This window comes from Equus asinus, chromosome 20, assembly GCF_041296235.1.
Source record: "Equus asinus isolate D_3611 breed Donkey chromosome 20, EquAss-T2T_v2, whole genome shotgun sequence".
Lineage (NCBI taxonomy): Eukaryota > Metazoa > Chordata > Mammalia > Perissodactyla > Equidae > Equus > Equus asinus.
The window spans coordinates 67,417,381-67,438,211 of record NC_091809.1 but is presented as its reverse complement, the minus strand read 5'-3'; the positions used below and the strand labels follow the sequence as shown (position 1 = coordinate 67,438,211).

General features: G+C 47.2%; 1 protein-coding gene across 50 annotated transcripts in view; it reads right to left on the bottom strand.

Annotated features, from left to right (window-relative positions):
- Nucleotides 1–5,308: 5,308 nt before the first annotated feature.
- Nucleotides 5,309–20,831, bottom strand: part of LOC106827516 (uncharacterized PE-PGRS family protein PE_PGRS54-like) — a 61,242-nt gene continuing 45,719 nt past the window's right edge. For 23 of the 50 annotated variants that reach the window (XR_011495762.1, XR_011495734.1, XR_011495735.1 and 20 more), the window contains one exon: nucleotides 5,309–6,082. Coding sequence is in view for 2 of the 50 variants with exons in the window: in XM_070490459.1 (XP_070346560.1) it covers nucleotides 6,002–6,082 (81 nt within the window). In the remaining 48 variants the exon portion in view is untranslated. The remainder of the gene's footprint in view (nucleotides 6,083–20,831) is intronic. The other 27 variants (XR_011495736.1, XR_011495727.1, XR_011495746.1 and 24 more) reach the window with 3 other exon arrangements.

Here is a 20,831-nt window from a genome sequence, read left to right as displayed (position 1 = left end):
AGTCTGATGCATTTCCTTGCTAGAATGTACCCTACATAGACAGAAATATTTGTCTGTTTTGCCCATTGGTGCATCTCTAGTGCCGAAAACAGTCCTTAGTACACAGTAGGTGCGCTATATATATATATTTGTTAAATGAACTATATACAAAGGCAAAATGCAAAAGAGCTCTTGGGTCAGGCTTTTTCCTCCTGAGAACTTTGTCAGCATTGCTCTTCTGGTGCTAAATGCTAAAGACGTTTGACGCCCATCTGATTTCTACCCCTATGGCAATTTATTTTGGTTTTCAGCGATCTGGCCTTGAGAGGCCTATGTGAGGTATTCTTTATGTTTATCCTGCTTAGAGTTTGTTGAGCTTCTTGAATCTATGGGTTTATATTTTGCATCGAATTTGAAAAATTTTAAGCCAATTTTTATTAATGTTCCATGTGTGCTCTTAAAAAATGTTTACCCTCTGTTGTGTGAAAAGATCTACACTTATCTACTAGATCAAAATTAATTATATTATTGATATCTTCTACATCTTTGCCCTTTTTGACTGCTTGATCTATCCTTTTCTGAAAGGTGTATCTTAAAATCTCCAACTAAAACTATTGATCTATTTCTAGTCTGTCACTTGCCTTACATATTTTGAGGCTATATTGTTAGCACGTACATATCCATGATCATAATATCTTTTCTAAATTACTAGTATTTGTCATCCTTTGCCTTTTAATGGCATGTTCACTTTATAATTGTTTTGATGTTAAAATTGTTGCCATAGCTTTTGTTCAGTTTGCCTGCCGTATCTTTTTCCATCTTTTTAATTTTCAATCTTTAGTACACTTTTGCTTTAAATATGTCTTTTTTAGATATTGCTACATCTTTTAAAATCCAATCTGAGAGGACCCTATGAGGCAGGGGATTTCAATCTCCCTGGAGAATCTAGGTGGATGACATGGATGGGTAGACCTTCAACTGAGCCAGGAATGCAGCTGGAGGTAGAGGTATTTCCAAGAGGAGGGGCTTATGAAAGGAGTTCCTAATGGGCTTTCTTGATTTATTCTAATCCAAAAGAGTTGATGCCTTGGGAGTTAGGCCTAATCCCCAAAGGCTTAATATGCTTTCCCAAGGAGCTGAGGTGATCAGCTTGTGGCCAGTTGTGCCTTGTTTCAACTGAAAAAGAAATATTCACAGGTTGGAGAAAAATTTCCTTCCCAGGAGGGTTCAAAGACAGACAACCTTCATGTAATGATGGGGAATGGAACGACAAGGGAAGGAGAGAGAGCCTTCACCATGGCATTACCGAGCCTCCAAATGCTCGCTCAGATCTACATTCCTTAAATTATTACTCAACAGCCCAAGGGATTAAAAGCTTTTTGCAAAGACTGGCTCTTTTCCATAGAACTGGCAGGCAGGGAGATAACACAGATGACCCAGCTGCAAGACACTAAAGTCGGCGACACTTGGTTTGTGAAGTAATGAGAACATACTCAGAACGGAAGAGGACAGACTGGCCACTGAATTACGCAAAGACCCATGGGAAAAAATTAGGGCCTGATAGAGTGGGTGAGACCAAACTAATGTGCACAATTGCTCTTCCTTGATCTTTGAAGCATGGGGGAAAGTGGGACAGGAATCCAGAGGATGTGCAAACCTTTTCTCTAATTCGAGTACAGATATCCTGGAAGGATTGAGAGGAAGCTATTCATATACTTCCTTGATCCAAAGAGTCTGTGTCTCATTTTTAATGTTTAAGCAAGTCTGTGGCAAATATTGTAGAGGACACAGAATTAGACATGGTTCCTGAAAAAAAATTGCATTCAAAGCAAGACAGACTCTTCAGGTGACACACCATGTGAGATATTTCTAATACAGAGATATAAAGGATGGAGATATATACGTATACATACACACACACAAATACATACACACACACATATATGATGGTAGACTTCCCAAAAAATCTAAGAGCCATCATTTCAAGAGATTTCCTTCTTTTTCTACCATAGCAAGTAAATAATGATGTGAGATCCTTTTGGGGAAAAGAGAAGGACAGTCATCTCTTTAATCTTCCTAACGTCCCTGAGGCGGATATTATCATCTCTAATGTGCAGCTGAGTCTGGCTACAGGTTTCCTTCCTATTACCTCATGGAGGACACATGGAGGAAGGATGGGCATGTGCAGCTCCATCTTTGAATGGCTGGGAAGGAATGAAAGGACTTAAAGCTGGTGGCTTCAGAACCAGCACACACACAAATTCTTCTTGGTATCATGATTTTTTAAAAACACATCAAGTGACACCTTTTAAACCAATGACAATGGTTTCTATTCCTGTTTCTCATCTGATTCCTCTTTTGGAATTTGCTGTTCAAGAAACGTTAGGCTTGGTAATGAGGACCCTGAAAGCTAAGAGCCCCAGATCCTTCTGCAAAAACCCCAGCATGACTTCCTGTGAAGCTCCTAATAAATTGTTCAGTTTTGCCTTGAAGCCGTTGAATAACGGGGCATAATTTGGAAGCTGGTGTCTCAAATCATTACCCAGTGCCCCCACATGGGAGTACTATTTACCCTGAGAATTGTTAAAATTTCACCCAGCAAGTCCACAGTAAATTGGCATCTCATCCCTGCTGGGAGGTGGCTCACATCAAAGTTGTGTGAACTTTTCAAAGTCCATCTTCAGCCTACCTTCCCCAAGCCTGTCTAGTAATTGCCTTCTACTGAAAATCCAACTCAAATCCACTAGACCTCCTGACAGACCAGAAAGAGGAAAACAGTGGGTGAACAGAAGAGCCAGAAGCACCTAAAGGATCTATTGTCCAGGGTGTGGTGGTGTGTCAGCCTGGCAAGCAAAGTCTTGGGAGGCAGGCCTTCATTTCTTTACATTCTGTGGCGTGTGAACACACTGACAAGGAAGAGAATGGCCACTTATTGAGCTCTACAGTGTACTAGGCACAATGTCACGACCTTTCCCTATCTCAATTTATCCTCCCAACATCCTCTACATAATAAAATTAACCTTACTTGATAGATGTGGCATACCTGCAGCTCAGGTTATGGGACCTGATTGAGGTCCTTTGGCTAGAAAATGGCCTAAGTGAGGAGTCACATATGCCTTGGCTTCCCAGAGCTCATGCTCTTCTCACACCATACCCAAAATGTCCTAAGTAAGAATAACAAAACGTTTGAATAACAAGCCCATGGGACAGATATTTCTCCCTGATTGCTGTGGAGATAAGGCTCCTCTCCCATGAGCAACAGACGAGAGATTGAGCGGGGCGTTAGATACCCAGTGGGTAAGGCTGAACTCACAGCCTGTTTGTCTAAAGATGCTGTTTAAGACTGTTCATAGCAACTGCTACCAAGTGAGGGCTGTTCACACACACAGGGGCAGGAAGGGTTTCTTTAGACCAAGAGACTGGAGAGGAGGAGATTAGTATTTATTAAGAGGTAACAGATCTTCATGAGGAAGAGCATGGACTCTGGAGCCAGACTGCCTGGCTTTAAGTCCCATCTCCTGTTTTTTTTTTTTTGCAAAACACCCCAATGCCCATGTGCATGGGAGGGTATCTGGGTGCAGGCACAGTGTGATGCATGATCAGGAGTGGCCATGTGTTGAGGTTTGCTGAAGCTGGATAACAGGTACATGAGGTATATTGCATTATTCTGTTTTTGTGTATGTTTGAAATTTCCCGTAACAAAAGCACAAAAATAAACAAGCCTGGGTTCCTCCACTTAGTAGTTGAATGACACTGACAAGTTTCTTGGCCTGCCTCAGTTTCCTTGTCTGTAAAATTGAGTACTACCAGTACTTACCACACAGGGTTGTATGAGAAATAAAGGAGTTAACACATGTAAAATGCTGAGCTACTATACTATTTATTGAGTAACTACTATGTCCCAGACATGCCTTTACAAATATACTATTTCGACTGAATCCTCCTATGAGGCAAGGTAACCTCCATTTTCACACAAGGAAGTGGACTCAGAGGGGTTCTGGTAGCAAAACCTGCATAAAAACCCAGGTTTTCTCTAAAAACCTGTTTTCTACTAGATGTCCCACCAGTTATTTACAGATAGGGAAACTGAGGCTCAATGGGGTTAAGTAATCCACAGTTCTGAGTGTAGGCTGGGAACTCAATACAGATCAGGCAATTACAAAACATGCAGGCTGAGGTCTTTCTACCCGGTGGACAGGCTGTCCTTGCACCAGCCTCGTACAGTAAATGGCATCCACTCTTCGGGCCAGAGAGGGGAGAACAGCGGCCACCGTGAACACCGTGAGGAGCAGAAATGGCCACAGACGTCTCCCTCTTCCCTCCGCCCCTGAATGAGCTGGTCCTTGGGGCAGCAGCTTTCCGTCTTTCCCAGCCCAACAAGCACTGTAGCTCGTTAGAGAACCAGATAAGGGGGAGGAAAATAGAAACCTAAGAGGAACTTTATGCTAACAGCCTCTGCATTGGATAAATATCTTAGTAAATCTCCTTCCAGAGCCATGGGCACTTGAGTGAGCGTGAGGCAGCGCGGTGTCGCCCTTGGAGACCAGCTCTGCGAGATGCCGGCTCTCGGGAGCAGCTAGCAGAGCTCCCTCAGCCCTGCAGCGTCCCAGGATCTCCAAGCATCAGCTGGAGTCCTTCCTTTCAACAGCTGCTTGTCTTCCTGAGAGACTCCAAGAGGCCCCAGGTCCCCAGTACAGCCTGTGCCGTCAGTGAGCGAGTCAGGCAGCCGCCGAGATTAGCAAAGTGCTTCTCTCCCCACAAATCTCTCTGTAATCAGCACTGACAGGAGGACAGACACATTCAGAACAGTTACTAGGAATCTGACTTCCAAAAAGGGGCAGCTCCATCAGGAACGAGGACCGAGGCTAACAACGCCATGAGAACACAATGCAGCAACACTTCCCGCATGGCCAAACTGCAGAAAAACTTAGCTGGCCGACATATTTGCACCCTTTCATCCGGGAACAGAACCAAGCCTGACCTTTACCTCCAGGATTACTTTTGTGCTGCTGTTTGCTATCCTAACTGGTGTAGAAAGCACTTGTGCTCATATTCCAATTAGAACTCTTATGTTGCTAAAACAAACCTATGAACGCACCCTTTCTGCTCCTCTCAAGATTCTCTCAATCTTAGGATGATCCAATCAAAAAGCACAATTTTACTGGAAGTGATTCACAGCAGGGAGTCAAGGGGGAAGGTGGAGAAAGCCTCAGGGGAGAGGAGTGGAGGCAAGAGGGACACTGCCAGAGAGGGAGCCCCACAGACAGCGCCTTCCTGTGCCTCCACAGAAAACAAGGCCGCCTCCTGGCAAAGCAAGATAAACATCCAGTTTAAGGCTATTATCTCCTTTATTCAAAAAATAAATATTTCACTTTTGAGTTGACATATTTCAAATCACATTAAGCACAGAGAAGAAACACAGTCCCTTTGGAAATTGTGAACACATGTAGGCAAGAGTCATGTTCAAAACAATGGGAATGGGGTGAGCGCTGATTCCAACCGATTCAGGACCCAGAGATGCCTCCTCTCACCAGGTGGAGCTACACATCGATTTCAGAAGAAAAAAAGAAACACACACACTGCTTTGAAGTCTGAAAGGCACATGAAGTGGACCATAAAGTGTATGGCACGTTCACTGATAAAACGTTCCCTACTCCCTCCCAAGAAAAGTGGAGAAACTTTAATCAAGTCAGAGATCAGAGAAGACAGGGTGCTCTGCTCAGAGCTCAGCATCAGGCACATCTCCGAATAGGAAAGCCATTTCTCTCTTGCTTGCCCCCTCCCGCACCTCCGCTCCCCGCTGGGGGAGTCCACCCAGCCACAGGGCTCACTCGGTGACGGTGGGGCGCGTGGCCACGTACACGAACACCACGATCAGGAGCACGACGACGGCCAGCGTGGGCAGCACCACCGTGGTGATCTGCTGCCGGGCCTCCTGCATGGCCTGCTTCCGCTCCTTCTTGTCCTTGGACGTCTCCTTCTTGGGCTTCCCCTTGAGCTGCCGCATCTTTCCCCAGGGACGCTAGGAGGGCGTGTCCACAGAGGATTTTGAAGGAAGGGCCACACTCCTCTGGTCAAGGCGCAGAATATCCTGTAGAGAGATCTGTGATCAAGAACGAACAGAGTGGAAGGAAAAAGACATCACAAAGTTGAAGGCAAATGCTAAACTAGGAAAAATGTCTGCAACTTGTAAGACGAAGGGTTAAGAAGAGCAGAGGTCACATAGCAGAGATCGGCCCTTCTAGGTGGTGGCGGTGGGGATGAGCTGGACATGCCCTGGGGTTCCACCTCCGTCAGCGTGGCCCAGCCAGCCCACACAGGTGTACTGTGAATGAACGGGTCACTAGAAGGCTGAGGCAGGGTCTCACAGCTCCACGGCAGCTGGACAAGGCCCAGGGTACCATAGACATATAACCACTCTCTGTTGTGCCATGACCTGAAAGGACTGGAAAGCACTAACTACGCTGCCTCCACTCAGAGGAGGGGGCATGTTTCTCCCTTCCAAGGCTCTACCTACTTACTTTGCTGTTCTAACTTCCACAATCTCTCCAGCCAACCTCCAGTGTCGAACCACAAGCAACCTGCAGATTCCCTTCGCCCAAGCCTGCGGACCTGATCTCAGGCCAGGTCAGCCTCCCTAGGGCTGAAGAGAGCCTAGAGGCACCGACTTCCTGTCTCCACTGGTTCCTTTACCCTTCCTGAGCAGCTGCCATGTGCTGGGACTGCTCGAGGAGCGAGGAGGAGGTGGAGGACTCAGTTCTGTCCTCACAAACCCACAGTCTAGGGGTACACGATGGGTTGCGGGCAGAATGGAATCTGGATCAGACAATGAAAGGGGGATTGGCTGAGCCTGTGGTCCTGCCACCTACTCAACCTGGGATTCTCATAAATTCTGTGCCCTGTGGAGGTGCTCAGGTGATAGCAGTGCTGTCAGGGGCCTGGGGAATGAACAAAAATCCGTGGACTACTACTAAGCAGAGCTCCATACGAGTATGGTTCTTAACTTTAAGCAACAGAAATAGACTTTGGCTGATTTAAATTGAGGAGTTTATTCAGAAGCATTTGGCACCTCACAGGATCCCCCAAAATGCCAGAGGACCAGGCTCAGGAAATGAGCAGGACAAGGGAGCTGTGCGGCCATCACTGGAGCCCAACTCATACCAAGGGCCAGGAGGATGCTACAGGTCATATCATCACCTGGACCTGCCAATGGGGCAAGAGGCACTGAGGGCACCGCTCCTGTCCCTGGAAACTAGATGTAGCTGCTGTCACTGTCTCCAGGATGAGCTCTCCAGTGCAACGCCAGTTCCCATGTGCATCTGATCGGCCAAGCCGAGGCCCCGTATGCCAAAAGCCCAGCCTTCCCAACGTCTACAGTAGGTGGAGTGTTTTCTAAACACAGTGAAGAAGTAGGGGTTGGAATTAGGCAGGGAAACAAAAAAGACAAATGTGCATCATAAAACCCTGGGAGACGAGCATGCAGTTAGGTGCTCTCGGAGGCAGAAGAGCAGTGTATGCCAATATTCCTCTAACAAGCAGACTTTTGTAACAAGAATTTGTGTGCCCAGTTTTGTCCCAGGGCAGTGGATGGCCTGTCACCACCCTGATGAGAAAGATGACATTTTCACCTAAGTGAGTGTGTTAAGTAGCAGAATATGAAATGCAGATTCCAAGTCAGGAAAGGTCTTGTATGATACCTTCTTGTAAGCAGACAGATTCTGATCTCTCCCTACTCCTCTTGTCCCATATATATGGACCCCAGAATTCTTTTGTATCATCCACAGTCAGGCAGAGTTTCTTATGGTGCTAGATGACTAATATTATTGCAGTGGCATGATATAATGCCAGCCAAATGCAAATATTAAAGTTCAGGGCAGTCCCATTTGGGCAAGTGTACAATTTCCATTAGGCTTTTAAAAGTAGTCACTATTACTTTCTTAAGACCCGACAGGTATAGGAACCCCTGGCTTTACCAGTTCTCCTTTTCAAATCTTTCAAAGAACTTTCAGACAGACCTGGGTTCAAAGCCAGGACCTACCATTTACTAGCTGAATGGCTTTTGGGTTAGTCAATTAACTTCACTGCCCTCAGTGTCATCATCTGAACAAGGAGAACAACTTCTCCATAAAGGATGACTGGGGGGATCTGAAAAGAAAACGCACGGGTAGGCCCGCAGGGAGGCAGCAGAGGCTGCCTGAGCCAGACAGAGCCAGCTTCCTCACTTCCCACCACATACAGCAGTCCCCCCTTATCCTTGGCTTCCCTTTCCCAGATTTGTTACCCACGGTCAACTGCAGTCTGAAAATATTAAATGGAAAATCCCAGAATTAAACAATTCATACGTTTTAAATTGCATGCCATTCTGAGTAACACAATAAAATCTAGCACTGTCCTGCTCCATCCTGCCCGGGATGTGAACCATCCCTTTGTCCAGTGTGTCCAGTACTTGTGTTAAGTAACACTTATTTTACTTAATAATGGCCCCAAAGTACAAGAGTAATGATGCTGGCAATTCAGATAAGCTGAAGAGAAGCCATAAAGTGCTTCCTTTAAGTGAAAAGGTGAAAGTTCTCAACTTAATAAGGAAAGAAAAACAATCATATGCTGAGGTTGCTAAGATACACGGTAACTTTCATTACAATATATTATTATAATTGTTCTATTTTATTAACAGTTATTGTTGTTAATCTCTTCTTGTGCCTAATTTATAAATTAAACTTTATCATAGGTATGTATGCATAGGAAAAAACACAGTATATATAGGGTACTATCCACAGTTACAGGCATCTACTGGGGGTCTTAGAACGTATTTCTTGGGGAAAAAGAACTATTGTACCTGCTCCAAGACCCTGAGCAGAGCTCACTGAGCTTCTCCAAGCCTCAACCACCCCCTGGGGGGTAGCAATAATGGCAGTGCCCCCCTCACAGGACCGTGGTGAGAATGAGATAAGAATCTAGTAACACAGTGCTTGGCAGAGCGAAGGCACTCAATCTGTTTTAGTGGACACTATATAACTTCTGTGAGTTAGACAAAGCAGGCTCATTATTTCCATTTTAGACATGAGGAAACCAAGGAGCAAGAGGAAAAATGTCTTGCCAACAGTCCCTGAGTCTGTAAATAGTATCAAGGGCTTCTAACAGAGCGATGGACAGCATCCTCTATCCTAAGCTAAGAGCCATGGTCCATTCTCTCTGACACAGCTCTACAAAATGTTTAAAAAGAGACAAGCCATTAGCAGCTCTCTGATTTGTGGCCATTTCCTTGTGGAGCTAATGGCCTGCCAGACCTGTGAAAAAAAGGAGCAGCCCACTGTGGCCCCTCACAGGACGCCTCACAGGACCCTGCAGGCCGGCAGCACCCGGGGCCCCAGAGTTAACAAGGGCCGTGGCAGCTCTGGCTAATGGTGAGGGCCACGACTTTCATCCTGATCCCTTAGCTGCTGTCTGCATCCTCCCATGGATGTGCAGTTACAATCAAAGGCACCAGCCTCTGTGATGACTGGCTCTTGACACTGTAAGATGCATTCAGGAGTTCCCGGAGGCTTGCAAAAAAGCCTCAAGTTGCTAGGGACAGGGCAGATCTGGTCAGGATTTCAAGGACAAACACACCAGTCTGAATCCTGGGTTCTTCATTAGGCTACAGTGGGCAGCCTCCCTGCTCTCACTTACCTGTGGTGCGGGCCTCAAAACACAGCCCCTCCAAGATGGAGGTGGGGAGGAGTCAGGGAAAACATCTCTGAGATGACAGCTGAGGACAGGGAAAAGCGACCAGCCAGGACAAAGCTGGGGAAGAGCAGCAGGCAGAGGGTGTGGGAGGAACCAGGAGGAAGGTAACAGGAGATGAACCTGGAGAGGGTGGCAGAGGCCAGGTCCTCTAGGGGCTCCCAAACCGTCGTAAGGAGGTGGGTTTTATTCCAAGGGCAGCAGGAGCACCGAAGGGCTTCACATAGGGAGGTGCATGTTTTAAAAAGCTTTTTCTGGTGGGTCCGTGGAGAGTGGGGCACAGAGGAATGAAAAGGGAGGCTCTTGGAGCAGGCCAAGGAGGGAGGGGCTGGCCTAGACTTGGGGAGGGTCAGAGATGATGAGGAGGAGGATGGACTGGGGTTTTATTTGGGAGGTGAGGACAAGACCTAATGGCAGATTAGACATGGCACGTGAGGGACGGGGGGAGGCACAGGTGGACCTATGGTTTGGGCTGGATGGTGATGCTGCCTCAAGAGACGAGGGAGAATGGGGGTGGGCGGGATTTGAGAAAGAACATTAAGTGCTCTGTTCACACCTATGCACGTGTGAGGATGCCTATTAGACATCGCCATGGAAATATCAAGCAGGGAGCTGAAGAAATGAGTCAGGAGTTCAGTCCAGGCTGAGGATCTATATTTGGAAGTCAACAGCTATTGGACGAGGTGAGCTCACTAGGGGCAAGGCAGATGGAGAAAGGGCCCCCTGAGCCCTGCACTGTGACAGAGGGCAGCAGGAGAGGGGCAAGCAAAGGCACCTGGAGAGAAGAGGAAAGTGTAGATTCAGAGTGGAGTCCTGGGGACCAAGAGTCAAGAAGGGCATTGCTTCAAAATGTTCCTGAGAGACAATTAAAGTGAAGATAAAGAAGCATCTAATGGATGTGGCAACATAGAGATCTGACATGAGTAAGTTCAGTGGAGTGAGAGGTCAGGGCTAGTAAAAGCATGGCCCACAAACTGTTACTTGTCTGAGAAGAGAGAGGGCTTATGCCACAATGTAAATGAACACACTGCTTCCTTCAGTGAGAAAGTTTTGCCATGAAAATAAATTTCAGCTGGACTAACCTATGCACAGTGCACAGCTGATTTACATTCTGGCACAAACGCCTTAATCTTGTGACGACTTCTGATGAGCGGTTTGCATGCCAACATTTTGACTAGCACTCGGATGGACAAGTGGTCTGACATTCTGCTGGAACGGCATGTGGGGCCTGGAGACTTAGAGGATGTGCGAGGGTCCCAGAGAACAGGAGAAAACCCTGATGCTGAAAAAGGGGGGATATGTTTGGGAGAAAGCTGAGGGCACAAAAGGACAGCTCTGCCTCAGACAGAAGCAAAGGCACGACTTCGAATCCAGCAGGAGGCGAGGCGGAGAAGATGCCTCAGGAGGAGGTGGGTCCATACTGTGTGGTGGGAACAAGAGGCTCCTATTTTCTCAGTGAAACAGGAAAGGGCTTGGGCTTCAGCTCTGGGGAGTGGTAGGCAGGCCTGAGGAAGGAGCAGGCATGAAATAACCATGTTAGAGGGTGGAAGAGCAAACTTAGCAGAGAAACACCAGCCCTTATGACTGACTTTCTTAATATCCATGCCCCGCCTCTGGGCTGCTGAGGACCACCTCACCACCGGCCCTGGCCTCAGCTGACTGGACCAGGTGGCCTGCTGGGCCAGGGCTGGCTCATCCAGACTCTGCCAGGATCTTTGAAATGTGTGGATGGCCTCAAAAAGATAAGCTGGACCAATCAGCCTCTTTCAGAAATCCAAACTAAGAAACATGAAGGGACACTGAAGTTGGACAATCATGCAGATGTTGGTGTTGGCACCAAGGAAGCCATCTGATGCCACGTGCAGAAGACAGAAGAGGGTTGGGGAGAAGAGAGTGGAGTAGAGGGGAGCACTCCTGAGAGACCAAGAGGGGGACTCTGCCCTTATCTTTCTAGTGCAGTCCCCGCAAGGCCCAGCTCTATAAAGGCTCCTGTCCTTACATTACCTTGTCATGTTTCTGTATCTTACAACAGACACGTCTTTTAATTTGAGCTGGCTCCAGAGGGCCTCTGTATCTTCCATCGAAAAGAGCCTTGGCTAAAATGATGACTCTAGTTTTACAAATGAGGAGTCCAAGGCTCTGCCACTGTCAAAAATTAGGGAGTGGCACAGTCAAAGGTCAAACCCCTATCTGTCTGACTTCGAAAACTGAGTAGTCACCAACCTCCTGTGCCTGCCCCACGTATCTTCCCGGCCCTTTACCCACTTTGGGGCCACATCATTGCTCACCAGCCCCTGGCAGAGAGGAAATCAAAGATGAAGCATCCAGGCACAGTCTGGCTTTCTTCCCAGCAAATACTCCAGGCAGGATGGGGAAGCCACTAGCAGAGTTCCAGCCTTACAATTGAGACTGCCACCTGGTCACGCCACTGACTCTAACTCCCCTAACCAGGGAAACGGAAGACTTCACACACACTTGAGTTCCACCGGATTCTAATGAAACTCCACCTGCTCTGCCCCCTCCCCCTCCAACGGAAGCCCTTGGCAACTGGTCAGCAGTGGAACACTCCAACTGGTCCAACTGGTGTGTGGGCAGGGGGCAGGGAGGAAGGGGGTGGGGAAACACCCTTTCGGACAGAATTGCTTTAAGTTTATGATTTTTCTCTGATTATAACTTTCCAGTCTTTTTCTGTATATACATACTCATGTGCACACACATGCTTATTAAGTTCTTTACGGGTATCATTTTCCAGTTTAGAGATCATAACGTACATAGTGTTAGACTCCCAAATATTAGGGAAACAGCCAGGAGTAGAGGGAAGAACATGGGTCTGAAACCAGGTTTGAGCCTCAGCTCTGCCACATCTAGCTGTATGACGTTGGGCAAGGTACTTAATCTCTCACATCCTGACCTTCCTCCTCTGTAAAATGGGGTAAGAATCTCTGCTCTGTACGCTTATTGAAAAATTAGAAAGAATGTATTATCTGAAGTATCTGGAAAGTTAACAGGTCCTACCACATGCTCAATAACTTGGATGTAGTGACTTGCTATCCAGGGAGGTGTGTCTGGTGGAGATGCAGCATACAATCCATGGATGATGGAATCCCCCAGTTTTTCCTCTTTTCCCTACAAGAAACTACGAGAGTGACCAATCTCCTGTCGGGCAGGTTTGTTCAAAGGTTTGATGGGAAAAGAAGGTTGGTTCAGGTTATCAAGAGAAGGTTCAGGATTACACAGATCACACCCATGTCCCATTATCCCAGATCTGCTAAACCTGCGCTGTCCAATACTGCAGCCACTAGCTACATGTGCTACCAGCACTTGAAATGTGCCCAGGCTCCAAACTAGCCTAGTGTTCTGACCTGTACTGTAGTATAAATTACATACCAGATTTTGAAGACTTAGTACCAAAAGAAAGAATGTAAAATATCTCACTACAATTTGTTTATACTGATTACATGTTGAAATGGTAAATTTTGAGTATACTGGGTTAGATAATATATTTTAAAAATTAAATTCCCCTGTTTTCTTTTTGCTGTTTTAATGTGGCCACTAGAAAACTTTCAATTCCATGAGCGGCTCACATTACATTTTCCCTGGACAGCACTGTGCATGCCCCTTGTAATAAGGAGCACCATGTTCTGCCCTCTTATAAGCTTTCCACATCACAGCCTCAACTCACAATGGCAAGGACTTCCGAGCCTCCACAACCTAGCCCTAACCAATCTCCAGCCTCATCGCACCCCAAGTGACCCACAGCTAACAACACACCTGAGCCCCAACCTGCATGCTCATACCTCCGTGCCTGTGCCAATGCAGTACCTCTGGGCAATGCCCTCTCCCCTCACACTGTCATCCGCCTGTTGCAGTCTCTCTCGTCTCTGGTCAGTCCCTGCAAACGGCTTTCACCAGCCTCCTCGGGCAGAAGCAATGGCTCCCTCCTCAGCGCTGTCTCAGCATTCAGTTTATGCCTTTAGCAGCACTGATCAGTGGCCACTGCCTAACTGGCTGGGCCTCCACTGTCCTACCGGACTGTGTGCTCCTTGGGGATGGCAAATGTGTCTTGCTGGTAATAATAATCTGGGCTGGCATGAGCCCACTCACATAGCAGGTGCTCAACCAGCATCTGCTGGATTGGATATCAAAGCTGGAATAGTTTAAGACAAGCAGCTCATCTTACATAACTAACCAAAGAGTTACTGTAGAAAATTCCACAGGAGAGCAGTAAAAGATATAGTAGAAAATACTAACTAGCTAGCTACTACTTATAAATGCTCATTTCATTCTCAACACAATCTTGCAAGATTGGTCTTTTTACCCCCATTTTACACGAAGGAACTGAGATTCAGAAAAGCATGGTGACTTGCCCAAGATCGAAGACTATCGGAAATCAGCAAGGTCTCCACTCCAGCAGAAAACCCATAAGAAGCACTCGTTCGATATTTAATGAATGAACAGAATGAGGGTTTGACCTCAGGCGTGATTTCGAAGGCCACTCATCCTCTCTACGTGACCCCACAGTGCCTCCCAGTCACCCCGCAACTCAGAAGAGCAGCTGTCACCTCCTGAAGGCTCCCTGCCTGTCAGACTACCCCACGAAAGCCCTCGAGAAACACACAAACCTCATTGCAGCGTTCATCCCATTTTGCAGACATGGGAACTGAGGTTGAGAGGAGGCCCTGGGTGGTAAGGCAGCAGTTACCCAGCTCTGTCTGGCTCAGAAACTGTGCTCCTCTCACTCCACACAGCTGCCACCAGGTGGCCAGGCCATCCCCTAGAAGCGTGTGGAATGATGGGATGCAAAATCAAGAGTCCACCCCTGACTCCTGCCCGTCATCAGGGAATGAGGACACAGGGAGGGCGTGAGCGGGAGCATAAGCTCTCTGGGCTGGTCTCACCTGGCAGCAGATAAAGCCTGTGCCTCACACCAGACTTGCTTACCCTAATTCCTAGAAGGTACCCCTGCATGCCTGCCCCAGGCTGGGCAGTTGTCCTGGGTTTAAAGATGCACTGCATCTTGGGTGAATTCTCACCATAGGACAGGCTGCTTCAAAGGCCCCCAGGATGTCATGGGCTGCTGGAGGGGTGCCCACCAAGAACAGCGTGACCTGGCCTAGTGACAATGTTAAGTGGCTGTGGACTGGGTTAACAGTACCTTCCCCTCCCAGAAAAATCAACTCGAGTAGAGAAATCAGGCCCAGGTGGCAGCTCCCCCTGGAAGATCACTCCCAGGGATGGAGGCCAAAGACTACCCGCCTATTCTCAGTGCTGTTCACCTTTTCTAAACACCACAGCTCTCTGGTCTTTAGAAAAAGCAGTTTAAGGTGCTCCCAAAGAGAACGGCTCAACTTTTCTCCTACTTGAAAAACCACAAACGCAAATGAATAAACAACACATAACAAGGGTGTTGTGGGGGGGGGGATCTCCACCACTCCATCTTGTAGCTGTCTCATTATCATACTGTGAAGCATGAGAAGGGCCGAACCGCTCCACGCTCTATGCTACGAGCCCAGGAAGCTGCCCGGGGTTCAGGGAGATAGAAATTGCGCACTCGAGAGCAGCAGCTCCGCGGTTCATCAAGTGTGCTTGCTTCATTTTATGTCCCTGGTATTCAGCCATAATGGGCCTGTGATCACTTTGCTCCAGTCTGCTGCAGAGAGTGGGGGCAGGGGCTGGGCAGGCTGCCAGGGGAATTGTGTAAGATGGGACTCCTGACACCCGCTAAGCACCTGCTGATAACATAAGCGCCTTCCCCAGGAGCGGAGACGTGAACGAACAATGACAGCCACACGCACACCGGCTCCAGCGTCCCCTGCTGCTGCCGGGCCACAGAGGTCAGTGAAGCTCTCGACCTGATGGCCAGTGGGGGGGATCCAAGCTACAGACAGAAGCCGACAGACACAAACATACAGGCACACAGTTCTTTCAGCAAGGACAGAAGGAAGGAGAAAATAGGTAATTTGGCGGCGGCACTATCAGCTACTCCTAAATAAAAACTCAAGAACATAAAAGAACCTTTGGGTGGGTAGCTGAATAACACAGACACACAAAGCTAGGGCTCTCGATAAATTAGATAAGCAACATTCCTGTGGCACACTGTGGTTTAAGAAGTGCTTTCCTGTGCATGATTCTTTACATCCTCACAGTAACTCTGCGTGTTGCGTATTATTGTCCTGGTTTAACAAGAAAAAGGAGCGTACAGAGCAATTAAGCTCATGTCAGGGTCAGTGCCCATCCTGCCACTATTGAGGGTCTGTGGCCCTGGGTAAGTAACTTAACGTCTCAGACCTTCAATTACTCTATCTGTAAAACAGGGATAAAAATACCCATCAGTCACATGCTTTTTGAGTATCTACTATATGTGAGGGGACATGTTGGGGATACAGCTGTGAATATGACAGGCAAAATGCTGCCTTCGGGTAGTTTACAGGGAATGTGGGGAGACAGACAACTAACAAATGAATAGAATGTGTGTCAGATGATGCTATGTGTTATAGAGAAAATAAGGGGGGCGGGTATAGAGGCTGCAAGTTTAGAGCAATCAAATCAAGGAAGGCTTCATGAGAGAGTGACACTGGACCAGAGACTCGAAGAAAGTAAGGAAGTGACCTGTGCAGAATCCTGGGAAGATCTCCGAGGCAGGGCATGGCACGTGCAAAGGCCCTAAGGTGCCCCCTCAACCCCAGCACATCAGAGAAGCAGCACAGTGTCCAGTGTGGCTTGAGAGCAAAGGGAAGCATTTAGAAGTGTGGTCGCAATGGGAGCAAGTAGAGGGCAAATGGGGGCTCTGCTTATATTTAAAAAGAACAGTGTTGGACAACTGACTTCTGGGGGCAAGGGCTGAAACAAGGAAATCAGTGAAGATGCTCATGAATTATTCAGGTCAGACATGGTGGCTTGATCCAGGGTAGGGGCAGATGTGGTGACAAGTGGTCAGATCCTGAGTGCATCCTGCAGGTAGGGTCAACATGATTTATCAGCAGTTTGGAAATGGAGTGTGAAAAAAAGAAAATGGACTGAAGCCTCCATGGCCTGAGCAAGTGGAAGAATAGAGGAGCCACTTAAGGATGTGGGGAAGATGCAAGGGGGTTGGGATGGGGGCAAGGGAAGTCGGGACACGTCAAGTTTGAGATGCTAGTAGACGTCTCTCGTGGAGACACTGAGCAGGTAGTTGATGCCCGGTTCTGGTTCAGGGAAAGAGCTGGGCTGGAGACAGGACAGGAACGTGGGAGCTGTCGGCACTGAAAACCGCAAGGACGGGGAGTGAGGCAGACAGAGAAAGGGGCCAAGGACTGAGCCCTGGTGCAATCTAATGTTTTAGATCTTCGGGAGCTAAAGAGGAACCAGTAAGAGAGATTAAAAAGGTGTGAAAGGAAGAAAACCGGACGAGTACGGTGTCTTGAGAGGCAAGTGCAGAAAGTGCTCTAGAGAAGGAGGAGCTGACTGTTTGATTTGGTCAATCAGTGACTCTAGAGGGCAGTTTTGGTGGAGAGGTGGGGAGGGGACAAAGATCTGAGTAGGTCTCAGAGAGGAAGGGAGTAGAGGGACTGGAGACCACGAGCAGGCACCTCCTCTCAAGACAGGACTTGGAGGCTGGGTGTCTGAGCCTAAATCCTAGTTCTGCATTTGTCAGCCCTGTGACCTTGGGCAAGTTACTTAAATCTTTCTGTGCCTCGGATTTCTCATCTGAAAAATGGGGATAATAATCGTACCTAAGGAATTAATATATGCGAATAATGCCTGGCACATAATAAGTACTATGTAAGTTTTAGCCCCATCATCATCATCATTATTATAAAAATAAAGTCAGAATTAGGAGCAGATACGAGGACAAGAGTTTTGTTTTGTTGCTTGTTTTCTAAGGCAGTTATAGAATGCTGTATTATAGGGAAAAATGGACCAGGAGAAGGAAGGTTATTTAACCCCAGACAGCCCACTGCTTTTCTTTATAGAGAAGTTAGAGTTAAATTCATAGTGTGGGGGCCTGGAATTGGCCACCCCAATATATGTCTCTTTGGCATGAGGATTATTTGGGGCTGGTTACTTTTAATAAACTGCAGACAGGAAAGCAACTGAAAAGTAGAATTTACTTACTCTTTGTTAAGAGACGTTTACACTGTAAAGGAACTCTCCATCTGTAAAGGTATCTCCCTCTCTGTACCAGGAAGAAGGGGGGATGACCTTATCTCTAGAAACTCTTATCAATGCAGAAGACAAGGACTTAAATCTGCATAATAATCTTATTCCTGTTTACTGTGCTTGTCTGGTAACCTCCTGTAACTGACTCCCCCATCCCCAACATCCTCCTTTGTTTTTAGCTGAATATGATATTTAAGGTGGTGGCTTCAGCCATTTTGGCGAGTTGCTCAGCTTGCCTGAGCCTCTCCCATGTATACATGTTATAAAGCTTTGTTTAATTTTCTCCTGCTATTCTGTCTCATGTGAATTTAATTCGTTCTCCGGCCAGACAAACCCAGAGAGGGTAGAGGAAATGTCTTCCTCCCCTACAATAGCGATCAGCAACCTCAAGCACAGCAATTTTATTTTTAACTAGTTGACTTGAAGCAAATTCAACCATGGAAAGGACAAAGAAGATGACTAAACAGAAGTCAACCTAAAATTCCTGTAAGAGGGTTCAAAACAATGGCTTCTGAAATGGTTATGATGCACAGAAACATACTTAACCTCAGTGCACACCACAAAAATGGAAACCAAAATTTTACAAGGTAATGTGCAAGCTTACTATGTGCAACACACTCTGATCTTTTCTATTTCATTTTATTTCATTATAAAAAATACCAGTTGCAATGCACTAAAAGAGATTTCACAATCAGCTGGTGGGTTGTGACCTGTAGTTGAAAAACACTGGACTAAGATGATCTCCCACCAGTGAGGGCCATTAAACATCTAGATCATGCTCCCAGGAGAAGTTGTGGAAACGCTAGGCTGAGAGGTCTGTATACCAAGAAGAACATAAGTTGCACGTTGAAGAAGTGCTAGGTTTAGTTGTGCTCTAGAAGGCAGAACATGAACCCATGAGTAGACGTTACAGGGAGCCAGACTGGATTGCTTTTGGGATAGGGAGCTCTCTATCTCTAGAAGAAACCAAGAGACTAATGGGATTCTCCAGAAAGGATTCAGGAATCAGATTAAAGAGATGGACCCAATAGTTACTGAAGTTTCCTTCCACTCTGACAGTCTTCTCTAAAAGGCTGTTATGAGAATGAAATGGAAGCAATGTGTGTGAAAGCCCTCAGAAAAGTCACAAGCTCTTCTAAGTACTGTCATTCCTTAAATGGCAATTCTTTACCCAAACCTGTAAGTTCCTTCAACTTCATCTGCTATTCTATTAGGTACTTTAAGACAGCAAGTACTAAAAGTAAGCTTCACTAATTTATCACCTTGTTAGTGACAGCTCAAACTCTGTGACAGCTCAAGACTGAGGCAAGGTTGGGGGGAAACTGGTGAAGACATGCATAGCAGCCAATGGCATGCATTGGTTTTCTTAAGGCAGTGCTTCTCTGACTTTTCCATCTCAAACATGGCAGAGGTGAGCAACAAGCATCCCTGGAGGCCCCATCTGGGGCAGAGCCACTGCAAGAATAAAATTTCATTTGTCCCCTCTTTTATCTTGAGATGTCAAGCAATCGTACATAACATTAGCCCTTGCTATTTACCTACGATATGCGTGGCACTCTGATAAAAGCTGCCTGGGCTCTCACTGAACGCTGACAACAACCCCATGCCCGAAAGCTCTGCTGCATCCCAGGCTCCCATCTCAGAGGCGGGAAGCAAGGTTTTGAGAGGTTTGTAACCTGCTCGGCATCACAAAGCAAGTAAGTGGTGGGACAAATTCAAAGATACACAGCCTGGTTCCAGAGCCCCGCTCTTACCCACTAGGCTACATTGATTCTCTCCTCATCCCTACTTGTTTCAATGGTCTTTAAATGTTATTTTCCTCAAATCTTTGCCCTTGAGGAAGAGGCACACACTCACCCAGGGCTCTGCGTGCGTGCTGGCCCACTGTGGAGCACCCCAGGACACCAGAGAACCACGGTGCTGCCAGAACCCGTCAGGGGCCCTTACGCTTCCACGGCCAGGTGTGGGCTAACGGCCCCTTCTCCCCTAGACGCATCACACAGTCCTCATGTTCTGTTAGGCATGAACTTCATCAACAACGAAGATATCACAAGCGCCAGTTGTTTATGGCATCTTTGAAATGAAAAATTCATCTCTAAGCTAAATTATGGTGAGTTAATTACAGAGCCTGGCTGATGGCAGACATACCGAGAGAGAAACAGTGAGGTATTGACTGAATTACCAACTACCAACAGCAACCACACGCACCCACGACTACACGTCTGGGCCTTCCTCAAATACAGAAACCGAGCTCACCCCACCGCAAGGGTCAGTCTCAGACAGAGGCAGGCAAGCACTCTCATCCATTCATTTATTCAACAAACACTTGCTGAGCACCTAACTGCTGGGGACCAGCCAGTCACACACAGTCGCTCACTCACCAATTCATTCATTCACTCACTGAGCATCTGCCACATGCCAGCCACCAATCAACTGTTGTGAATACACAGACTGATTAACCGACTGGTCCACCTGATCAGTCACTGATTCACCAAATACAGGGCGACCTCGATGTGCTAGGCACTGTCTTGGCAGTGGGATGCAGTAAGGAACAAAGTTCCTGCTCTGATGGAATGCACGTTCTAGCAGAGAGACAGACCAGAAACAAAGAAGTATATAATGTCAAGGAGGGAAGCGCTATGAAGACAAAGCAGCACAAGGTAACAGAGAGTAGGGGACGTGCCATAGTACAGAGCACGTCACCAGGGACTGCATCTTTGATTAGAGAGCAGAGGCCTGAAGGAAAAGCAGGGACAAGCCTCGAGTAGGGGAAGAGGGGGCCAGGCAGGGACCAGGAAGACAAAGGCCCTGAGGCACAAGCACGCCTGCAAGGTTTGCAGGAACAGCAAGGCAGCGAGCACGGCGAATGGAACAGGCACCTGATGTGCAGTGAGTGAGACAAAGAAGAGAGGAGGCGAGAAGATCAGCCCCAAAGGACTCCACAATGCCCCTGGCAAATGTCTCAAAGCCTCCCATTTGTGCTTCACTGC